The 24,700-nt window shown below is 47.0% G+C and overlaps 1 protein-coding gene across 1 annotated transcript; it reads right to left on the bottom strand.

Moving 5' to 3' along the window:
* Nucleotides 1–3,279: 3,279 nt before the first annotated feature.
* Nucleotides 3,280–24,243, bottom strand: LOC310812100 (tenascin-R-like; the record flags this gene model as incomplete). The annotated part of the gene is given in 22 exon segments (XM_083680519.1): nucleotides 3,280–3,773; nucleotides 4,004–4,167; nucleotides 4,363–4,524; nucleotides 5,240–5,336; nucleotides 5,733–5,884; nucleotides 6,111–6,243; nucleotides 6,438–6,580; nucleotides 6,898–7,047; nucleotides 7,888–8,007; nucleotides 8,306–8,449; nucleotides 9,222–9,344; nucleotides 11,433–11,523; nucleotides 12,252–12,379; nucleotides 13,262–13,498; nucleotides 13,679–13,969; nucleotides 16,224–16,493; nucleotides 16,793–16,946; nucleotides 20,731–20,846; nucleotides 21,931–22,037; nucleotides 22,212–23,298; nucleotides 23,840–24,014; nucleotides 24,016–24,243. Coding segments are annotated over 22 exon segments (4,371 nt in total). The 3' UTR covers nucleotides 3,280–3,674.
* Nucleotides 24,244–24,700: the final 457 nt, after the last annotated feature.

Below are 24,700 nucleotides of genomic sequence, written 5' to 3'. Positions count from 1 at the left end.
CGTTCGTTACCTTTCACTTTCGGTTGGAGGACGACATGGTCATACGGACGGGGGCCTCTAGTGGCCTGAGGAGGAATTACACACAGGAAAGACACTTGATATTTTTTGATATATAAAACGTTCACTTAAACACAGTAACGCGATGCAGCAACCAATGCAAAATACTTTTATTTTATTTTTGTGATGCCTTTTTTTTTGCCATATGAGGAATAAATGTCACTATCTGCGGCGTTGTAGTTGTAGTTTATTAGGTGGAGAGGGCTGGTTGTAGTTGTAGTTTATTAGGTGGAGGGGGCTGGTCCGGCCGGCTCGGTCCAGAGGAAGCTGGTGGGCAGGTCCCCGCGCCGGGCCAGGTGACTAACGGACCGCAGAACCGTCGCCATGACCACGTCTCTGAGGTCATCCTCAACCTGCTGCCAATTGGTGCGTCTCAGTGTTCCGCCTTCAGCTTGACCACGCCCCTTGACGACCAGTGAGGATCCGGCTGTCGAGGAGGCAAATGATTGGTCGATCCCAGAGCTCTCCTCTGATGACGTGGGCGTGTCCGCGGGTGGACAGTACGGGAGTGCCGGCCGCTTACGTAACGGCAGACTAGGAGGAAGTCGCGCCGGCACACAGCGGCTGATTTCCTGTCCGGTGATCCGCGTGATGGTCACCGCGAAGTCCGCCCATCCGCGGAGGAAGTGGTAAACATCCAGGTTGAACCCCAGCCGCCTCAGACACTCACGCTCGCTGACGACGCCGCCGGCCTCCGCCATGAAGCCGTCCAGCAGCTGGTGGAGGACGAGGCCGGTCAGGCGGCCGATGATGAGCTCGTGCTGCTCCTTGGTGTAGTCCTCCCACCTCTTGGGGGGCCGGTGAGGCTGGGGGGAGGCGGACAGGTCCAGGTGGATCCCCTGGGCCTTGTACTCGTTCAGGGTGACGATGACCTGCTCGCACACGGCGATGATGAACTTCTCCGCCACCTTCAGCCAGACGGCCGGGATGCCGGTCAGGTGCTCTAGGGAGGCGATGCTGCGCTCGGGTCGCTGAGCTGTGGCGGGGGCGGGGGCGGTGGCGGTGGCGGTGGCGCCCACCGTTAGCTGGAAGGGAACGAAGGGAGAAGATGTGGAACTTTTGCGTGTAGAATGTTTTCGGTTGTTCGTTGTCATGTGTTTGCTGTCTTTGATGGACAGAGTGGTGTTAAAGTGTCTGATGGAGATGGATGTCTCACCACAGGGCATGCTGCTGCTGCTGCTGCTGCTGCTGGGCCACTGACCTCCTGAATAGAGACCTCCCTGAAGATTGGAACACACAGTCAGAAGAGGTATAAAGGGTGTGTGTGTGTGTGTGTGTGTGTGTGTGTGTGTGTGTGTGTGTGTGTGTGTGTGTGTGTGTGTGTGAGAGAGAGAGAAAGCAGTCATCACCTGGCAGCCTCAGGTGTGGAAATAGCACTTGCCCTCTTCTTCTACGTACCGTGAGGGACACACACACACACACACACACACACACACACACACACACACAGTTACACAAGCCTACCCATGTAGAAAAGAATCACCCCCCCAGTAATATCTGTAATATCACAAGCCTACCCCATGTAGAATAGAATCACCCCCCCAGTAATATCTGTAATATCACAAGCCTACCCCATGTAGAATAGAATCACCCCCCCAGTAATATCTGTAATATCACAAGCCTACCCCATGTAGAATAGAATTACCCCCCCAGTAATATTACAATGTATCCACATTTTCTGCTTTTTTTTTTCTGCTCTCATTTGTTATTGATTATTGACATCTCTTAATCATTTCTGAATCACGATACTTTCTCAAGTCATATCATACCTTTCTCCCTCTCTTGGTCATGGTTAATCCGTACTACTGTGTGTTCAAAGAAATGTGCTTTCTGGAACCTGGAACTCATGGAATCTTAGAACCTTGGAGCCACTGAACAATGGCCGGTGGGATGTCATAATGCATCCAGATGGAATGAACATTCCACAGAGAGGCTTCAGAGCATCAGCAGGAGTTCTGTTTCTATACGGGACAACAGCAGGCTCCTCAGTCACATGACCAGGGAGTGGTTTCTGTCTCCAACCCCGTTAATCATTTACATTTACATTTATGGCATTTAGCAGACGCCTTTATCCAAAGCGACTTACAACAAATACATTTGTTTAAGTAAGTGAATCATCTATCCATCAGTCATCATAAGATAAAGTAATCAATGCTCAGAGAGGAACAACAGGAGAGAAACTTGTACAGGGGGGTAGTGGGGATGAAGAGGTCTCTAGGGTTGGGGTTAGGGTTAGTACAGGGGGGTAGTGGGGGTGAAGAGGTCTCAAGGGTTGGGGTTAGGGTTAGTACAGGGGGGTAGTGGGGGTGAAGAGGTCTCAAGGGTTGGGGTTAGGGTTAGTACAGGGGGGTAGTGGGGATGAAGAGGTCTCTAGGGTTAGGGTTAGTACAGGGGGGTAGTGGGGGTGAAGAGGTCTCTAGGGTTGGGGTTAGGGTTAGTACAGGGGGGTAGTGGGGATGAAGAGGTCTCTAGGGTTGGGGTTAGGGTTAGTACAGGGGGGTAGTGGGGATGAATAGGTCTTTAGGAGGGACAGTTAATATGTGGCCTGAAGAGATGGGTCTTCAATCTACGTCGGAAGATCGACAGTGACTGCAGTCAAGGCAAGAGATCACAAGTATTTGGACTAAGAGTTGTACTGCTTCTCTGGTGAGGAATGGACGTATCCTTCTGATGTCGTAGAGGAAGAATCTACAGGAGCGTGCTGTCGCTGTGATGTTGTACTGTAAACCCCTGACAATACCAGAGCAGAGCAGACAAGCATTCAAAGACACAGAGAGCAAATAAAAACACTTATTTTCGAGGGCATCTTTTGCTGCCCCGTTTTACACCATGACTTTATTATTGCAGCCTAACATGGGCAACAGAAAAATACAAGGATGTACAATGAATGAATACACAGCAAAAAAAACTGAACTCGATAATTCAAGTACAAAGTCAAAATCAAACAGAAATCACCATTATTCACCTGCTCATTTCGGAGGTTGTACTGTCATAGTGATGGCACAGTGCACACAGCCTGGTGCTAAAGTACCCCCCCTAACCCCAACCCTAACCCTGACCCTGACCCTAACCCTAACCCCCCCTAACCCTAACCCTAACCCCCCCTGCACACTTCTCAAATGTTGTTACACTGTTCACACAGGTTGTCTCTGTTTTTCATATTTAATAAATTATTGAGATTTATTTTTAATGTTTCTTTCACTTTGAAAGTGTCCAGTAGGCTGTGTATATCAGTGGGGAATCTGTTTCCCCAATTTAATGTATTTCAATTTCAGGCTCTGAGGTGACAACATCTGAACATTGTCCAGGGGGGGTAAATACTTCTGACAGGTCTGTATATGTGACATGAGGGTTGCCACAATGCTTAACGTAAAAAAAAGGAAATCACAAAGAAATATATATAAACTGTACAACTGTAACATACTGATAACTGTCCTCTATACATTTGAAAAAAGTCTTGCTTTAGTTTGGAATGAGGGCAAGGCCTTGGGAGATTTTCAAACTGGCTAATAGGTGTACATACTGTGTGTGTGTGTGTGTGTGTGTGTGTGTGTGTGTGTGTGTGTGTGTGTGTGTGTGTGTGTGTGTGTGTGTGTGTGTGTGTCCTCTGCTCCTCCTTATCTCTGAGCCGTGGGGTTGAAGGATGCTGGTCTGAACTTCATCTCAGTGAAGGAGATGGAGAAATCCTTGCCTTTCCAGGCAGTCCAGATCACACCCTGAGACACACAGAGACAACACTGAGCTGGCTGTGGTGGATTACATCAGGGGAGGCTGGTGGAGGTAGAAATCGGAGGACGGGGATCGTTGTGATGCATGGAACGGAATGAGGGACGATCATTCAATGCCGTTCCTCATCCCGTTCCATGCATTACAATGAGCCCCGTCCTCCGATTTCTACCTCCACCAGCCTCCCCCTGTATGACATGGAGGACAGTAGGGCCAGTACCTGGTGGTGGATTTGGGTGTCGTACAGGCCGTTGAGGTTGGCCTCGTGGCAGTTCCGGTACCACCAGCCCCCCTTGTAGGACGTGGCGCAGCGTGTGATGAAGGGCATGGGGTCCCGGTCCCTGGTGGAGAACGGCCGTGCGTGGTGGTAACTCATAGAGTCACCTACAGGGGGAGATAGAGAGAGAGATAGATAGATAGATAGATAGATAGATAGATAGATAGATAGATAGATAGATAGATAGATAGATAGATAGATAGATAGATACATTTCATGACATGGTATCCTCTATATATTGTGTAAATGACCATTAAAATTTGATTTGAACTTGTATAAGAGGACCGATGCTGTGGTTTTACCCGCGGTGCCGCTGTAGCCAGACACCTTGAGGGCGTAGTTGCGTCTGGCCGTGTCCACGGAGAAGGACGAGTACTTAGCGAACACCGCTTCGCCGCCGGCCCGGAGATCGATCCGTAACACCGTCGGGGCCGCGGTGGTCAGGTTGTGGAGCTTGTCATTACCTGGAGGTGGAGGCAGGAAGGGGACCAACATCAGAGAAGCAAGTCACTACACCAGGGGAGGCTGGTGGAGGTGGAAATCGGAGGACGGGCTCATTGTAATGCATGGAATGGAATAAGGAACGGCATCAAGTACCGTCACATCCCATTCCCTATTCCATTCCATGCCTTACGATGAGCCCCGTCCTCCGATTTCTACCTCCACCAGCCTCCCCTTAACTACGTTGTTGACGAACTGCTTACTGCCAGGTTGCTACACCGTTTGTGGCCTCTGGGGGGTGCTGCAGACTACGGTTTCATGGGTCAACATAGTGGAAGTGAACATCAGTCCTCAACATGTTAGAATGGTTGACATTTGCTGTGGTCGCTAATGCTCCTGAAAAAGTAATTTGTTCTCATGTGGTTTATATGCTTGGATGAAGAGCACGCCCTCTGCTGCCACTTCTGGTTCGCTTCTTCTCTCGTTAATTGATATTGTCACCATCGTCAGCTTTGTTTTCTTCTCTCTTACCGTCTGCTTTCTTCTCTCTTACCGTCTGTTTCCACATTAAAAGGATCCATTTCAATATGGCATTGTGTTGTTGGGTCTGTCTGCCTAGCAATGGCTCTATTTACTGAGTGGACCTGTAACGAGGACTGGCACTGTTTACCTGCCAGTGGGATGAATCCGTTTAGCTGCTGAACGGAGCAGAAAGTTAACTACCGTGGTAGTTCTCACCTAGCCAGAACTCCCCGCTCAGCTCGCCAAATCCTGCGCTGTAATTCTTCCAGCCTCTGTAGAAGTCCGTTTTCCCATCCATCCTTCTCTGGAAGACCTGAGCACACACACACACCACACACACACACACACACACACACACACACACACACACACACACACACACACACACACACACACGTCTTTAATCAACCTTCAACTCCAGTGGAGGCTGGTGGAGGTAGAAATGGATGGAGACTTATGGAGGTAGAAATGGATGGAGACTAGTGGAGGTAGACAGGCTCATTGTAAAACATGGAATGGAGTATATATGGTCCCAGCGGGAATCAAACCCACAATTTAAGCGTTGTTAGCGCCATGCTCTACCAACTGAGCCACAGAGGACAGAGGACCACCATTGACGCAATAGTAAAAAATACTTATTTAAGTATATAATATATATATATTATAATACGTATTCAGTTTTAGACACACCAGACAATGTCTCTCTTACCGTCCAGCCGCCCCCATCAGTCTCCTGGTCACAGTAGACCAGCAGCGGCTTGGCCTCCTTTCCTCCAGGGAAGGTCTCCGCCTCCCCGGACCAGTCCATCCCATTCTGCAGCTCCTGGGAACAGTCGCTGGGGAAAGGGAATCGCAGAGTCCCTGAGGGATAGATGAACAGAGAAATAGAGAGATAGATAGACAGACATGATAGTATGCAGTAGAGAGACAGGCAGACAGACAGACAGACAGACAGACAGACAGACATAGTTGTTTACTTCACTGTGCTTTTAATATTTGTGTTTAGATTCTTGTATCGGTTGTGTCAATCAATACATATGATCTGTTATTGATCTCCGTCAGATTGCTATGTCCTTGAGCGTCTTGCCTGTGGTGAAGTCAGTGAAGATGGCTGCAGAGTGTAGCCCTCCTCTCTCTCCCTGCAGCTGCACCGTGTACTTGGACACGGGATGCAGCCTGATCAGCTTGTACTCCGTCAACATGGGGTCAAGGGTCACCTCCTGTTGAGAGGAAGCAGGTCATCTGTAGGCTTGGGCCAGTATTAGAAGCCCAAAAGTCAGATGTATCACCTCCTCCCCCCTGGCCCTCCCCCCTGGCCCTGATCATGCCTTGTGAAAGAGTGTATATTAAACAAACGTTGGTGGGGAAAATACAGGTGGAGACGCATGTCCCTGGTTTAAACATTGTCCATCACCTTCATCTCCTGTCCCTCGGTCTGATAGGTCAGCCTGTAGCTTCCTACGGCGGTGGAAGGTGCTCTCCAGGACAGGAAGGCCGAGCGAGGGGTGACCCGGCTGGCCTTCAGGTCCCGAGGGCCTTCCACGACGGGCGCAGACCCTGGCAGACGGACACCCAGCAGGCAGAACACCCAGACAGAGGAGAACATCAGCCTGGGCACTTCTGCTCTGTATTTCAGGTGAGTTGATAGATGTAACTGTTGCAATTATGTTGCAATGTTTGTGTGTGTGTGTGTGTGTGTGTGTGTGTGTGTGTGTGTGTGTGTGTGTGTGTGTGGACCAGTGGAGGTCGAAATCGGAGGACAGGCTCATTGTAATGCATGGAACGGAATGAGGAATAGTATCAAAGTTCGATGCATTACAATGAGCCTGTCCTCCGATGTCTACCTCCACCAGCCTCCCCTGGTGGTGACTGACCGCTGGTGGTGGTGAAGGTGGTGGAGGCCGCAGAGCTCTCCAGGGTGCCCAGCTGACTGGTCACTGTGACGGTGTACAAGGTGGAGCCCTGCAGCCCCTTCAGCTGCTGCTCTGCTGCGTTGCCGGAGACCGTGACCGTGACCTCTGACCCTGGGCGGGAACAGACACACAGACAGGGAGGTGGGAGAGAGACGTGACAAGGCAGGTACCGTGAGAAGGGTAAAGTGTCGTCAGTTTTGATGAAGTCATGCATTTAGTGTTGATTGTTGCTTTTTGAACTCATTCAGCCCCGAGGGTGAATAAAGTCGCCCAAATGGTCAACATTCTAGAGTGCCAAGGGTGACTTTATTCACCAGAAATGCATAAATGATGATCAAATTATTATACAATCAAAGTGTTGTTGCTAGGTAAACACCACATAGAACACTTGGCATTCTAGGTGGTGAGTGTCCCGGAACTCTTGGTTCGTAGTTGGTGAGTTAACTGAACTGCTTCTAGTAAACAGACATGTATATAACGGACACAGACAAACCCTTGTTATCTCCGTTGTCTGACAACGGATGACTCAGTTGAAACCATAGAGAAACCGTTGGTTCAATCCATAGTTAACAGATGGACCCTGGCCATGGCCTTAGTTATGCATTTGGTGTTTATTGTGATCCTTTTGGATTGGTAACCTAACTGCGTAATCCAAATGCTATCGTCTCATCTTGAAAGCTTGAATGCTTGCTTATGTTTAAGCTCCAAATGGAAATGAAGGCCAAGGCCAGCTGCTCTTCCGGAGCTTCAGCAGTGCTTACTCCAAGAAAACTCTGGCTTTTAGGATTTGGAACGTTCCAAATGTTTTGTGTACTTCAACTCATTGACCATCTCCATCTGAATAGCAGAGTTGTTTTGCGTTTTAAATGTGTGTATTTCTCATTGCTAGCTTCTATGAGTAGGGCTTTAGAAGTCACACAGGGTTTCATCTGACCATGTGACGTCTCTTACCTTTCTCAGAGCTGTAAACTATGATGTAACGGTCGACTGTTGCCAGGGCTGGTCGCCATAGCAGCAAGGCCTTGGTGTCTGTGACATTGATGGCCCGGAGGTCCGTTGGCGGGTCAGGGACTTGTGTGGCCGATAAAATGGAGGCAAGAGAAAGGGAGAGTTAGTTGTCATAATAGTCAACCATTTGTCAATATGCCTGGCAACATGGCAATAGCATTCAAGCCAGAAAAATCGAAATATTGAATTAAGAGGTTGAAGTAGCTCCAAAAGTGACCCTTTGAGAAAATATAAAAATGCACAGATCTTTCCCAGATCGTGCAACTGCTAGAACAATCATGGGAAAACACACAGAACCCGTGTTGAAAAAAAGCTGAGAGAAAAAATGATGTGAAAGTGTACGGCAGGGTGAAGGGCTTACGTGTCGTAGCAAGGTCTTTGATTGGGTCACTCTCGTCCTGTCCGAGGACGGATATCACACTGACCTCATAGGAGGATCCGGGAGACAGTTGTGATAGGGCCAGTGTAGAGTCCCCAGAGCCCACCGCCACAGAGTCCAGCTCTCCTGGAGTTGAAAGAATGGATGGACAAAACAGTGTGCCCAAATTGTCAACATTCTAGCGTGCCAATGACTTTATTCACCAAGAAAGCCTCACTTATGATGCTTCATTTTGTAGCCATCAACTATTGTTGCTAACACCACATAAAACACATGGCACTCTAAGTGGAGAATGTTCTGGAATTATTTGGCAGTTGGTGAGTTAATAGGAGACTCAAGATATGACGTTACCACAGGAAGTTGGATGACTTCAGGGATGTTTCACTTACTTCACACACGCAATCCCCCCAACTGGGAGAAAACATTGGGGTGTCTCAATCAACTGTCAGTATTTTTAACCTCTAGACCATTTGTGTACATTAAGCCCTAGTCTCGCGTAGCCACACCTTCAAATTGCGTTGTTCTCATACCTCTTTTGGAGGTCTAGAGAATTTTTGATTAGCCGATCTGGCTTGGGCTGAACTGGACGGAGCAATGGGAGAATGTGCTCGCAATTTCATTGGATGTTACATTCCACTATTGGGAGTTGCTGCTAGATGCTAGCTTGCAACATTGAAGAAAATGGAAAAAACCTGAAGGAAAAACTGTTTTGCCAGAAGTGTGCTCCATACACTAGTGGATGAAGGCATTAGGTTAAGTGTTTGATGTGAGTTTGATGCAGCATCACTCATTTCAAACGGGTTTCCGCCCCTTTGCAGCTACTTTCTGCTAAGGATTTCACAGTTCTTTCTGAACGAGCAACTAGCCTGGTGTCAACAAGGTGAAGTAAGGCCTTTACCGTCCTCTGTGTGAGTGTAGGTGACCTTGAAGCCGCTCACTCTGCTCTTCGGCTTGGTCCAGGACACAGAGAAAGAACTATCCGTCAGGTCACTGAAGACGAGGTGCGATGGAGGTTCAGGACCTGGGAACAAGGAGCGGGAACGAAAGAAAATAAATAAAAAAGTAAAGATGGGGACAAAGAAACACAGGATAAGACGGTAACAAAACGAGAGAAGAACAGAAAGAAAAAAAAACGTTTTAAAAGACAAAACAGCTAAAAGATGAGAGAAGTGGAAAGTAGAGAAGTCATACATGTGCACAGAAGACAAACATCAGGCGGTCAACGTATAACTAACGATCTAAAGTTCACCCATACCTCTTTATCCACCCACGCTGTGATTATTAGTGATCCATTGAGTATGTGTATATATGTACAGTCAAATCATATATACAGTATACACAGGACAGTATATACTAAGACAGACAGATGTCACTGTTAAATGCAGATGTTGGATCCTGGAAAGTAGCAAAGGGAAAACGGTGAGATATTAATGTTGTCTTTGTTTCCTGCAAAGAAGAAGTTGGCAGGAAAGAGAGGAGAAAAAACGTCTGGTTGGTTAAAGAGTTGAAGGAGGAACGAACGTTCAACCCGATATTCTAACACGAGAATAAGAAAGTTAAAGCAAGTGGAAGATCATTTTTTTAAAGAAAGAAGAAATGTTAGGCAACAGATTTTCAACCTTGAGTGAGCACTTTCCGTAATTATTCCAAATAACATAAGCCATCGCCGTCTGAAAATACAAAACTATCATCGTTAAAGAATTCCCTCATAGAATTTCTTTCTTAAAACAAAGAAAGAAAGAAAGACTCATTGGATTAAAATCTGTACATTTCACAGTTTCAGATCAGGAAAGACCATTGGGGCCAACCATGGTCTTTCGCTGGGTTTTAGGTTGAGTAAGGGGTGAAGGGAGTCAGTGAAGGTGGCAGACTTAAGCCTTACCCTGAGTGGGAGAAGAAGATCAGACCAGCAGTGTGTGATGATGGAAGGTGAATGATGTCTTTCAGACTGCCCCATGAATATCACAGGAACTGTGTTAATATTCATGACATACAGTGGATGTGCTTCACACATGGATGAGATTGGGTTTACATACTGGGCGTGTCTAACACAGGCTTCGGATTGGGGAGGTCATGTGATTAAGGTAATTTTTGTGGATTTATTTCACAAATCAAAAGACTCATGCGTCTGCACTGCAGGGGAGGCTGGTGGAGGTAGACATCAGAGGACGGACTCATTGTAATGCATGGAATGGAATGAGGAATGGTAACAAACACACGTTTCATACCGTTCCTCATTCCATTCCATGCATTCCTCATTCCATTCCATGCATTACAACGAGCCTGTCCTCTGATTTCTACCTCCACCAGCCTCCACTGCTGCACTGTTACAAATGCTGAAATATGGATTGTGATCCAGATGTGGATTACCTCATAGTATGAAGTACCATCCTCTAATTGCTTGATGGAACATATTGGGAATCATTTTGCCAGTCAGCAAACGCCCAGTTCACACAACATGTGTTTTGGATCTAGTGCTTCTACCTCCCCATGCCTGGTTATGTTTTATTTATTTTACAATTATTATTTTATTTCCAGTTTTTACAATGCACCCAGTATGAACGCTACACATCCCAGTTCTGCACAACATGAAAACAACAAGGGTTATGTGAAATACAACCACTTGGCGCAGCTAAGCTACTTGATTACTTGCTCATTGCAAATTTCTTAATTAAAGCATTGGACTCTTTCCATTGCTTTAATTAAAACCCCTTGTTTGTTAAATCCATAAAATATAAACTCAAAAGAAACACAGCTCACAATGTCAATAAGCAGGTCATGTGAAGAATGAAAACAATTTCATGGTAAACTGTAATTCAAGAACTTACAGTATCAAGAGTAAGAGAACTCTTGACATTGGTATGGATCAAGCAGCTGTGTATGTGAACCTCATTGGTGTCCTTAGGTTCTGAGTATGTGTAGGCAGTAGCTATAATCAGGTCTTATTTAAGATGTTTAAGATGAGAATATATAGACTAAAGATATCAGATATATCGTTGGTGTCTTGAATTTAACTTGGACAGTTCAACAATAGAGATGGTGCATCTGAACAATGAAGTTAAGTGAGATGAAGCCTTGTAGTTGGAAGAGTACTAATACTGGCCTGTACCTGTGCTGATGATGAGGCTGTGAGTTTTGAAGGGTAGTCCAGGACCCTTCCCCAAGAGGGTCAGGGAATAGTTGGTCTGTGGATGGAGGTCCTGGAAGGGGAAGGAGCAAGGTGACCCAGGAAAGGCTTTGGATCATTTGTTGGCAGTGTTGGGGAAGCCACTCAGAAAAACTAATAGTTGAGCTACATGTAGTGGAACTACTCCCCCAACACATTTTGTTTGTTGGCACTTCCATCACCAACTTTAGCAGTACTGCTACTGCTAACGCCTCTTGCAGGAGTGTGGATATCACTTTTGCTCCTGATAATCATACAATCTCGGCGGCTTTGGAAATTACTTGAGAGTGTGTAATACCCGACGCTTGACGCCGAAGTGTGTCCATAGTGACTATGCTGATTATGCATTAAACCATCATTTATGTTTCTATTTGGTGGTATTATTACTTATTGAATCATGTACTCTCCCCTCCTGCCCTTACCTTGACTCAAGCTCACCAACATTGAATTTTTGTCCTCAGTTTTTGGCCCCTCCCCATCTTCCTCACTTATCCTCCTCTGACTCACCCTCGTCTTCCTCCTTCTCTGCCTCATGTTTGCTACAGCACCATGCTCTCTCTGGGTTACAAAACAATAGCGGTGCTATGAACGTCCCCTGTGGCGCACCCCAAACAACTATGCATCCCTGTGAGGTTACTGTACGTTCTAAGTTCAGAGGCTGTTCTGTTTCTCCAGTAGAATCGATTTCTGATACATCTTTCTGGTTTGCACTGCCTCTTGATTCGGCAGTCTCACGCTCTTGGCTGTCTTTGTCAAGGTTACCTGTTTTTGAATCTTGTTTGTGTTGGTCAGGCTGGTTCCCTGCTCCCCCGGTTGACTGGTTTGGACCCTGACCATTGTGCTGTTGTCCCCGTTTGTCTTTCTAGGTGGAAAAGGTCTGCTTAAGGGACCTCTTGGAGGATGCTGAGGCGGTCTCAAGTTTGGACGTGTCCTGTTTTGAAATGGTCCCATGTTTGGACGTGTCCTGTTTTGAAACGGTCCCATGTTTGGACGTGTCCTGTTTTGAAATGGTCCCATGTTTGGACGTGTCCTGTTTTGAAACGGTCCCAAGTTTGGGTTTGGGCGACGTGGATAGGTGCCTTTAGAAGGCGGGCGGAGAAAGGGCGGAGTGACACCAATTTTTTTCTTGTTTTTGGTTTCGGTTTCAAATGATATCGCTTCAGGTGTTCTCTCTCTATCTCTGCTTACATCCAGCTCCTCTACTGCGTCAATATCTTTCCCCAAGTCTGATTCCTCTGAGGTGGATGAAGATGATGAGGAGGAGGAAGATGATGATGAAGATGATGACTTATGTGTGGATGTTGGCTCCCTCCCTGACTCCGCATCTGGAGTGATATTTGAGGGTCGTGAAGCGGGAACGGACAAAGTCTTTGCATGCAAGCGTCTGTCCGTCATTGGTTGACCCTTTTCAGCCTTTGATCCATCTTGTTTCGTCTCAGCTGAAGACGGTTGTGGATGGGAAGTCGGGGAAACTGGTGAATGAGAAGAAGGCGGTTGATATTCAGGACTTTGTGATGCTTGTGGAGTGATGTCATCCTCCTCACTACTCTGTGTGTGAACTATCGGATGGCCCTCAGGAGTTGTGGTCTTTGTTGAATGTCCTGTCTGAGTCTCTTTTGCATTACTTGCTGTTGGTTTAACCTTAACTAATGTAACATTCCCCTTTCCTCCAATGAATCTGCCTGTATGGGTCTCATTGATTCTCCTGTGTACCACTTTAACCTTTTTGACAGATTTCTTTCCGTTTGGGTTAGAAGCAGCAGTGTTTTTACCTGATGTGGGTCTCTGCTCCGGACCCTCTTTCTTAGGCTCTGTCCCTTTTCCTTCAGATTCTGCGCGCTTTTCTGGAAGGCCCGCAGCAGCCACCGTTGTCGTCTCAGAACCAGGACTTTGGGTGACCCTTTCAGAAAGTGTTCCTTCCGGGTTCATCGTCGTCTGAGTGGCATTCTTTCTCCCTTCAGGACTCTCCAGGCGAATGCCTTCCACATTTATGGCCAGTGTACTGTCTGCTGAAACGGGGGGAACAGGTTTAGAGTCTTCCCCGGGGGGTTTCCTCTCCTTCGCCCCCTCCAATGGGAATCTACTTCCAGGCTTCTTCAGAGGACCATTACCCAAGTTTCTCCAACCCGGACCAAACCTGGTACCATTATATCGGCCTGCGATTGGTTTTCTGGGTAAGGTTGTTTTACCTATAACACCCGGTTTAGACGCAGCCCCTTCCTTTGTGTCGGTCAGGGGTCTCGTGCTGGCTCTTATAGATGTTTCCTCTTTGGCTCCATCAGTCCCTTTGTTTGGTACATAACCTTGTTCTCTCCTGTCCTTCCTCCGCTCCTGTTCTCCTCCGTTGGTCGTCTTGTAGAAGACAGTCTTTTCAGGCTTGGTGTCGCTGACTGGATGTGTCTCATGGATGTCCTGTACCGGTGCTACCTGCATGTTTACAGTTTCCATGGTCACCCTGGGTATTGTCTTTGTGGAATTCCCTAGAGGCATGGAGCGAGTGTTTGGAATCAAAATCGTTTTATTTGGTCCAACTGTGGGAGGGAAGCACTGTTAGATCCTAAGATAAGAAAATCACAAGTATTATATTTGAACACTTTAAATGTGGCTGTTTTCCAACACCTGTAATGACATTCGTGCAGTAAATTGTAGACCTATTCGTTGTCCAAACCTGCAGGGAAAAGTGGAAAGATGATTACAGTTGGTCATAAAAGTCTTTCATTGAGCGGTAGCGTGAGTTCAGTGTGTGCTACTGTCAGGAAAGAGGGCAGCATGAATTACCACAGTGAAAGAAAGAAAATAAAAACATGTTTTATGAATAGCTCAACATCGTTCCAGGTGGGTTTTCATACAGTATTATAATCAAATCATTCATTTATAAAAATGTTCTTTCAATATCTTAAAGCCACAATCTGCAATTTGAAAGACAGCAAACGGTCAACCCCTACACATAGAGCTGAGGATGGGGTTGGAGAAACTCTGGAATAGTCTCTGACATCAACATGGGAGTTTTAAACATGTCTTGAAGCTATAGAGTGAATGTTTATGTTCCTGTTTGTAAACATTGAGGTACAACAGCCATATGTCTTTATGACGGGTGAGACAGTTGTAATACGCTCATGAGGATCTATAACCATATGTCTTTATGACGGGTGAGACAGTTGTAATACGCTCATGAGGATCTATAACCATATGTCTTTATGACGGGTGAGACAGTTGTAATACGCTCATGAGGATCTATAACCATATGTCTTTATGACGGGTGAGACAGTTGTAATACGCTCATGAGGCATCTATTAGTAATATTCTTCAAGAATCATGGATATGGCAGCTTTTAGTGTCTATGGTCCTCGCCTCTGGAATAACCGACCTCATGAGCTCAGGGTGTCACAATCCATTAACACTTTTAAAAGAAACCCCAAGACTCACCTTTTTAGCTCAGCTTTCTCTTAATCCATTTGCACTTCTATTTTTGTTTTCTTTTTATTTCCCCTCTTAATCCATTATTATTTCTATTTCTATTCTATTCTCTATGTATGTATGTATGTATGTATGTATGTATGTATGTATGTATATATGTATGTTCTGTATTTTCAGTTTTACTCTTAAGCACCTTGTATTGCAATTTTGTATGAAAGGCGCTATATAAATAAAGCTTGATTGATTGATATACTGAATATAATACATTTATATATCCAAAAATGGCTTCACAAATTACAGATTGTGGCTTTAATTATATTTTAATGATTTGCTCCTTTTAATAATAGGTGTCTAGACACATATTGTTACTTCTGTGATATCTGCACTGTTGAGAGGAAGCTTGCAACGTAAGCATTTCATTGTGCCGTTTACAACCTGAACCCTGTGAATATGACCAATAAACTCTGACTTGGCTGGACTAAGTTGTATAACACTTCCCAGCAGCAGGGCTGGTCTCACCTACAGCAGTTAGTAGCTGCAGTAGGAAACTGATCACAGTTTATAACAAGGGGTACAAGGGGTACATGGGGATAGTGGACCTCTAAATATGAACATGTATCACCCTAAAATTGATCACCCAAGCTAAATATGTTTTCACATAACTCTCCCTGAACGCTTAGAAAAGGAAATCGTTAACCTCCTTCTACAAAAAAAGACTTAAAGTAGATAGCAGGGCACATGTTTAGGGTTTACCCTCAGTCCTCGGACGAGACGACCTATGACAGTCGCCAGCCCCGTCTCCTGCTGACCAACAACATGCAGACTACAGGCGACTACATAAAAACAACTGAAATGATGTATAGAGAATGCTAAAATTGTCTGAATTTGCGACCAGTCCCTTATTCACATTGCCAGGGAATGCAATTTGTTGAACGGAGTTCTCTCTTTCTTTTCAAAATATAATGATGACATGATGATTTTTATTTCTCTCTCTCTCTCTCTCTCTCTCTACCTGTCTCTCTCTCTCTCTCTCTCTCTCTCTCTCTCTCTCTCTCTCTCTCTCTCTCTCTCTCTCTCTGACAGACAGACTTACACCCTCTACTAATCCACTAGGTAAGGAAATTCATGACCCCGGAAAATCCTTGTCCCGCCTTCGAATCCAGGGCCACTCCTGCTAGTTATTTCAATGTGTTACTTACATTTACAATAAACATTTGTGGTTACACTGAAATATGCCATTTTGAAAAAATATAGTTTTCCAGATGCAATACAGTCATATGTACACCGGATGGCGCTCTTCCAGCTTATAAAACTCACCAGGAGTGGCCTGGACTGTAGCTGGCTTGCTCTTGCTGTTCCCTTTCTCAGCCACGAGTGTGATGTCATACAACCGTCCCGGCTCCAAGTGATCGATCTTGGCCGAGTCACTCCCAGCGGGTAGGGTCAGGTCCTGAGCCGACCCCCCTGTCTGATTGAGCGAGACCGTCAGCCGGTACCTCTCGATGTCCCCCTGCGACTGCTCCCATTGGACAATGGCCGTTGTGGTGGTCGTCTTGACAACATGAAGGTTTTTGGGACCGGAGATGACTGGATGGGAGGAGGGACAGAGTCGGTGAAAACGTGTTAGTGTCATTGGTAAACAGGGCTGAAGACAAGTCTATATCAGGGGAGGCTGGTGGAGGTTGAAATTGGAGGATGGGCTGAGCTGTGTAACATGCATTACAACAAGCCTGTCCTCCTCTACGATTTCTACCTCCACCAGCCTCCCCTGACTCGCTCCTTTGTTCACATGTTGCTGGTGGCCCTGCATGCAGAAATCACTGACGGTGCCTTAAACAACGTTTTTAAACGAGTACAAAGGGACCCAGAGTGTTGTTCTGACTCACGGGTCGTGAGTTCTGTGGTGCTCTCGGCCCCCATCCTGCCCTCCGTCTCCCCCTTCAGCACCACCGTGTACTCCTGCCCCGCCGCCAGCCCCGTCTGGGTGTAGGAGGTGAGTCTGCCGCTCACTTGGGATGTGATCTGTTGATCTCCCTCTTTCTGCGTGGGACAGAAAACAACAAGTCTGTGTTCAGAACCGAATTAGGATTTACTGGCATTTGGATTCGGACCGTCTGGCATTTCATTTATAACGGCAACCGTTCCTACTGTACGGAGGGACGGTCACAAACCGTTGGGTCGGATTTTTCCAGACTTTTTTTAAATTTAACCTTTATTTTAGCAGGGAGTCCCATTGAGACCAAGGTCTCTTTTACGAGGGCTTTAACCCAATGTTGTCACCCCAGGGACACGTTTACGATGGCTCTGTCACAACGTGGGAAAGCAGATAGTGGCAGTTATTAAGACCAACCCTCCCGAGATGTCATGTCATTCTAAGAGAGCTTGTGTTTCCTAATCCCTGGCTGCCAGGCGTCAGTCCTCCCGCCCCGTCCCGTCCCGTCCATCCAGGTCTCCTAGGCGACAGACGCCGGAATCTTGAATGTGCTGTTTTACAACCTTGCTGTGAGGGCTTATCATTGTATCTTATTACTATATTAAGCAACGTTCTTTTGACCTCACAACATTGTTTTTCTGGTGACCCAGTGGTGATCCGACGCGCTCTCAGAATTTGCTGCTTTTTAATGTCCCATGGGTGTCCCACCCAACATTCCTCATTCCGTTCCATGCGTTACAGTGAGCCTGACCTCCGATTCCTGCTGTCGTGTCCTGTTGACTGTGTGTTTATCTGTAAACATGTGAGATGAATGTGTTTCTCCCTCTTTCAGTCTCTCTCTCTGTGTGTCACAGCTGCCGGCCAGTGATGTCATCTCTCTGGCCTGGGCCATGTTTTTGGCTGTATTTACGCTTCCTTAGCAACAAGCATCCCACATCTGCATCCTTCCCCCTCCCTCACTGCCCCCCCCCCTCACTGCCCCCCCCCCCCTCACTGCCCAGTCTCTCTATCTCCCACTGTGTCTGCCGCTCCCAAACTATTCCTGTGATTTTCTTTCTCCTTGTTCCGCTCCAGATCAAAGTATTCCCTTTGCAAGGAACTTCCTCCTTCCTCCATATTTCTCACACCCACCAATATCATGCTTAGGCTGGAAATATTCTGCTACTCTTTTTTGCAAATTTGTTATTGCTATTTTGTTCGTATTTTGCTATTTTGTAAATTTCTTGTCAATATTTGCTATTTGTTTTTTTATGTCCCATGCACCAACCTCACCAAGTCAATTTGCTGTATGTGCAAATATACTACCAAATAAAACAATTCTGATTCTGATTCTGATTCTGATTCTGATTCCATTTCCCTCTGTTCTGTGGTAGCGTGTCAGTGTTACTGTGTTGTTGCTTTGCAGTGAGTCTTTGGAACGCTTCCTGCTGCTGATATCATGGCCAAACTTCTCTCTACTAACCTAATCTCTCTCTTTCTCTCTGTCTCTGTCTCTCTTTTTCTCCTCCTCTCTCTCTCTCCCTCTCTCTGTCTCTCTCCCTCTCTCTCTCCCTCTCTCCCTCTCTCTCTCTCCCTCTCTCTCTCCCTCTCTCCCTCTCTCTCTCCCTCTCTCTCTGTCTCTCTCTCTCCCTCTCTCTCTCTCCCTCTCTCCCTCTCTCTCTCTCTCTCTCTCTCTCTCTCTCTCTCTCTCCCTCCCTCCCTCTCTCTCCCTCCCTCTCTCTCTCTCTCTCTCTCTCTCTCTCTCTCTCTCTCTCTCTCTCTCTCTCTCTCCCTCCCTCCCTCTCTCTCCCTCCCTCTCTCTCTCTCTCTCTGTCTCTCTCTCTGTCTCTCTCTCTCTCTCATTTATCACTCCTTATTCCAACTCCAAAAAATTAATCAGTGCAAAATGTTGTAAATGAAAAGGCTGTGGTTCGGAGTGGGAGGTTCGGAGTGGGAGGGATCACGGTGTGGTTAGGAGTGGGAGGTTAGGAGTGGGAGGGATCACGGTGTGGTTCGGAGTGGGAGGGATCACGGTGTGGTCAGGAGTGGGAGGGATCACGGTGTGGTGAGGAGTGGGAGGGATCACGGTGTGGTCAGGAGTGGGAGGGATCACGGTGTGGTGAGGAGTGGGAGGGATCACGGTGTGGTGAGGAGTGGGAGGGATCACGGTGTGGTTAGGGTTAGGGTGGGAGGGATCACGGTGTGGTTCGGAGTGGGTGTTTCTGCCTTTACATTCCAATGTTGTATTCATTAGGAAATTGTATACACATAAACACAGCCTTAGTCATTTAAACGGCCATTGTTCACCGTAATTGCAAACTCCATAAACGCCTGATGAGGAACAACTCGACGGTCTTTGTGCATCTCTAATATCCTCTGGGCAGATTGGTAGCAGATGTTTATTAACAGGCAATTACTGGACAGAGCCAGAAGATTTAAGTCTGTTTTAGCTGATTAACAGTCATTCTCGGTTTTACATACACACTTTCTGACTGGATTCTGATTGTTGTACACATGCATGCTTTTAAGTGAATCATTCGTGTGTGTCAATAATATTTTAGTGTTAATTATTTCAGTGTGAAATGTAATGATGCAGATTGAACTGTAGATTCGGTCCAGTGCAATTTCATAACACTGTGTAATTGTTTATAGCACTTAAATTATTGAATGTATATATATATTTCTTATTTTTTATTTTTTTTATATGTTTTTAGGGCATTTCTGCTTTATTGGGATAGAGACAGTAGAGATTGACAGGAGGGATGACATGCAGGATGTGTCGATGGCCGGAATCGAACCAGGGACCTTGCGATGACATGGTATGCGCCTTAGTGTGCTACGCCACTGAGGACCCCGAATGTATGTTTTATTATATAAGTTACCACCACGGGATCTCTGTTTTTATGTCGGGATAATCTTGATTGAACACTGATAACATCCTATTCTCACAAGCTGTTACGTTCTCTCTGCTCTCAGACCTCTTGAAAATAAGCTTTTTATTTGTACTCCAGCCTCTTGTGACTCTGAAGGCTCAAAAACATCAGAATGTCCCCCCCTCTCTTTGAAACAAAACTGCAAATACAGGAGCGATATTCTGAATATGAATTATAGCGTCTCAGGTGTATAGTTAAAAGTTCAATGGTCTTTGGTGCAGCTTCCAAAAATCAGTGCTTCTGGTTTAGATAACCTCAGTAACACTATACACCTTTATGGTGAAGAGGGGGACACCAGCCAACGTGTGTGAAAGATTTAGTATTTACCCACGCACCAGACAAACACAGTTATATAGAGCCAATGTCTCTTTCCATGGCAGGTTTTTACTTCTAGTATGCCATGGTCAAATGCCCTTAGGATTTCAGGGACATGTTAAGCACAATTCCTGACGATTCGTCATGGAAATAAAGCACTTTTGATGACTTTTCAAGATGACATTTGCCCCCAAAACAACTGTTAAAAACCTGGCATGAGAACTGGGCCCCATGCCATGAGAACAGGGCTCCACATATTCATTTTGGTGACGGTCTTATTTTACTCAACAAAGTACATCTGTTGTCTTACAGTTGTAAATAAGAACCGATGTTTCTCAGCCTGCTCTGTTTTAGAAATCAGGGAACCAGATTCACAAAACTATTCAGAACCCCTTAATCATATCATATATTTGCTCATTGTTGTGTCTGATATTACAACCAGAAAGTAGTGGTATGTACAGTGTGTATACCAGAGGAGGCTGGTGGAGGTAGAAATCGGAGGACGGGCTCATTGTAATGCATGGAATGATATGAGGAACGGTATCAACCACTATCAAAACGCATGTTTGATACCATTCCTTATTCCATTCCAAGCATTACAATGAGCCTATCCTCCGATGTCCACCTCCACCAGCCTCCCCAGGTGCGTATAAGGGTGTTATACCTGGCTAGTGAAGGTGATGTAGTACGTGTCGTACTGGACAGATGGTGGGGTCCAGAAGAGAGTAGCTGAGGACTCGCTGATGTCCCTGGTGCTGAGCTGAGATACTCCAGACATGGCTGGAGACAGAGACAGGAAGAAGAGGTTCAGTCCTACTCAGTCAAGCCAACAACTCCCTGCGCTGTTTCCCTGTGTTCGCTGAAGTGATGGTGATTTACAATGTGCGTGATGATGTCACCAGAGGCATTCATTTGAACTGCTGGCACATGTGGTTGCAACGTTGATGTAACTGGGCCGTAGCGGAGGCCCGGGTTCGTTAGTCGGCTTTTGGAAGAGCAGTGACGACGTAATGGTCTGTACAGGGCTCTGAAGACGTCTGTACAGGGCTCTGAAGACGTCTGTACAGGGCTCTGAAGACGTCTGTACAGGGCTCTGAAGACGTCTGTACAGGCCTCTGAAGACGTCTGTACAGGGCTCTGAAGACGTCTGTACAGGGCTCTGAAGACGTCTGTACAGGGCTGTGAAGACGTCTGTACAGGCCTCTGAAGACGTCTGTACAGGGCTCTGAAGACGTCTGTACAGGCCTCTGAAGACGTCTGTACAGGGCTCTGAAGACGTCTGTACAGGCCTCTGAAGACGTTGGTTCTGATGTTGTCAGAATGTAGTTGGTTGAACTTACCTCTGGTTCAAGCCAAAAATTCCTGTTAATTTTTCCCAGATTTTTTTCAGCTAACAACTAATATAAGTGTTAGGATTAGGGTTAGGATATAGGCTAACAGTGTCTTGTACGTTTTCTTGTCTGATTAGGGTTAGGGCTTTGTTTGATTAGTCGTTGGATATCTCTAGTCTCTAAGTTACCTCACTGATTTTGATGACTAATTGAAGTTTTGACTAATTGAATGAGTAATTGATAAACGGTTTATGGTTACCAAAACTAAAAGCTATTTAATCGCAAAAGGTGACTTGAATGACTTGAATTCACACCACCACACTACAATGTATTGACTGGGATACAAGAGCGTATTACAAATCAGCACTTGCCTGGACACTATGATATATTAGCACTGCACAGGGGCTAATACAGTGTCCTCTCTGTTTCACTGCACAGGGGCTAATACAGTGTCCTCTCTGTTTCACTGGACAATAGAAAAGGCAGTTCCAGCCCTGAGACTGTTTCTTATGGTGTAGAACTCGATGACTCACCGGTACCACAGTCCGCTCCAGTGAACCCAGCTTCACACTGGCTGCAGTCCGGCCCGGTGAACCCACGTCGACACACACACCGCCCCTTCACACACCGTCCCTTGTTGCTGCAGTTGTTTGGACAAGCCTTGGTCGCGCAGTCCTGTCCGGTGAAGCCCACCTCACACACACACTTCCCGTTCACACACCGTCCCTTGTTGCTGCAGTTGTTGGGACAAGCTTTGGCTGAACAGTCCGGGCCCGTAAAGCCGCTATCACAGACACACTGGCCGTCCACACACTTCCCACGGCTGCTGCAGTTGCCAGGGCAGGACTTGGCTGAACAGTCTGGCCCCGTAAATCCGCCATCGCACACACACTTGCCATTCACGCACTTCCCTCTACTATTGCAGTTATCAGGACATGCTTTGGTGGAGCAGTCAGGCCCAGTGAAACCAGGATTACACACACACTGACCATTCACACACCTGCCTTTGTTGTTGCAGTTTCCGGGACAAGATTCTGAAGAGCAGTCTGGGCCGGTGAAACCTTGGTCACACACACACTTCCCATTCACACACCTTCCTTTGTTGTTACAATTATCGGGACAACTTCTTGTGGAGCAGTCAGGTCCGGTGAAACCAGGGTTGCACACACATTTCCCGTTCACACACCTGCCTTTGTTGTTACAGTTTCCGGGACAAGATTCTGAAGAGCAGTTTGGGCCGGTGAAACCTTGGTCACACACACACTTCCCATTCACACACCTTCCTTTGTTGTTACAATTATCGGGACAACTTCTTGTGGAGCAGTCTGGTCCGGTGAAACCAGGGTTGCACACACATTTCCCGTTCACACACCTGCCTTTGTTGTTGCAGTTTCCGGGACAAGATTCTGAAGAGCAGTCTGGGCCGGTGAAACCTTGGTCACACACACACTTCCCATTCACACACCTTCCTTTGTTGTTACAATTATCGGGACAACTTCTTGTGGAGCAGTCTGGTCCGGTGAAACCAGGGTTGCACACACATTTCCCGTTCACACACCTGCCTTTGTTGTTACAGTTTCCGGGACAAGATTCTGAAGAGCAGTCTGGGCCGGTGAAACCTTGGTCACACACACACTTCCCATTCACACACCTGCCTTTGTTGTTGCAGTTTCCGGGACAAGATTCTGAAGAGCAGTCTGGTCCGGTGAAACCAGGGTCACACACACACTGACCATTCACACACTTCCCTTTGTCGCTGCAGTTGTCTGGGCAGTTGGACAGGCTGCAGTCTGGCCCAGTGAACCCTGGGAAGCAGACACACTTCCCGTCCTCACAGCGACCCTGGTCGCTGCACTCGTTAGGACACTGGTCTTCTTCTGGCCTCACAGAGCACCCGGCACCTGGAGACAGACAGGAGAGGTAGTTAGATATATCAGGGGAGGCTGGTGGAGGTAGAAATTGGAGGTTCGGCTTGTTGTAATGGATGGAATGGAATGACGAATGGTATTTACCTTTTTTCTTTTTTTACCAAAACCCAATGCAAGTCAGTGGACCCTAAGTCAGCCAAATCATCTCAAATTCTCTGCAGAGACTCACTTACTTGATTTAAATGACTTTGGGATGATTTGAGCATGAAATTTCAAACATGCTAACTTAGGTCCATTGCCTTGCATTGGATTTTGTTAAAAATGCTAACAATTAGCTGTTAGTTACAGTGCCCAGATAAACAGAACCAAGTGTGTGTGTGTGTGTGTGTGTGGACCTGCTCAGTGAGTCACCTGACAACAGTTGAGGCTGGTGGAGGTAGAAATCGGAGGACAGTGCTCAACGTGTTGAACATGTTTGATACCATTCCTCTTTCCATTCCATGCATTACAATGAGCCCGTCCTCCGATTTCTACCTCCACCATCCTCCCCTGCCTGACAACTGTCCTACTGTACCTTTGCTCTGCTGGGAGGTGCAGCAGCCGCCCTCTGACCCCCCACATTTCTCTCTCAGGGCCGACACCTCCCTCTCCAGCCTCTCCAGACGCTCCCGTAGGGCAGCAAACTCAGCCTCGCAGGCCCCTCCACACGACCCCGGGACCAGGCGGATCCGATGGGTCAGGACCAGAGGGGGAACCGGGCTCCAGGTCCAGCTCCTTGCCCTGGCTGTAGTCCCCAACTGCGTCCCCCTGAGTTCCACACACCTCAGAGATCACCACCTTGATTGGCTGGCCACCACCCTCTGGCTGTAGGTCCCTGGTCGCCCTTTGACCCCCAGTCTGCAGCCTAGGGGAAGCTGAGGAGGTCAAGAGGGCGGGGCAAGCAAGTACCAATAGGAGGAAGGCTGGGACGAGAGGCATTTTTGAAGAGGGAGCCTTCAGGTGGAAGGAGGGGGGGGTGGAGACCTGTCAGAGTTGGTTGAAGAGAAACTGATAGAACCCCACTCAAAGAATGATGGTTTTCAAGGTATAGCTGGGATAGGAATGGCTGGGACAGGAATGGCTGGGCAGGGGAGGGGATAGGTGGTCTTCAGTGGAAAGACCTACTGGTTGAGGGGGTCTTCAGTGGAGACACCTACTGGTTGAGGGGGTCTTCAGTGGAGACACCTACTGGTCGAGGGGGTCTTCAGTGGAGACACCTACTGGTTGAGGGGGTCCTTCAGTGGAGACACCTACTGGTCGAGGGGGTCTTCAGTGGAGACATCTACTGGTCAAGGGGATCTCTCATAAAGGGATTGCTGTGCTCTTAGGAGTGCGTTGACCGTCTGGTGACTGGAAGTGAAGGAGATTGAGATTGGATTGTAAGTCGTTCTGCTAA

The sequence above is a fragment of the Argentina silus genome, assembly GCF_951799395.1.
Source record: "Argentina silus genome assembly, chromosome: 11".
In the NCBI taxonomy this organism is placed as follows: Eukaryota; Metazoa; Chordata; class Actinopteri; order Argentiniformes; family Argentinidae; genus Argentina; species Argentina silus.
Note: the sequence above shows the minus strand (reverse complement) of the source record. Positions and strands in the feature narration are given on the sequence as shown.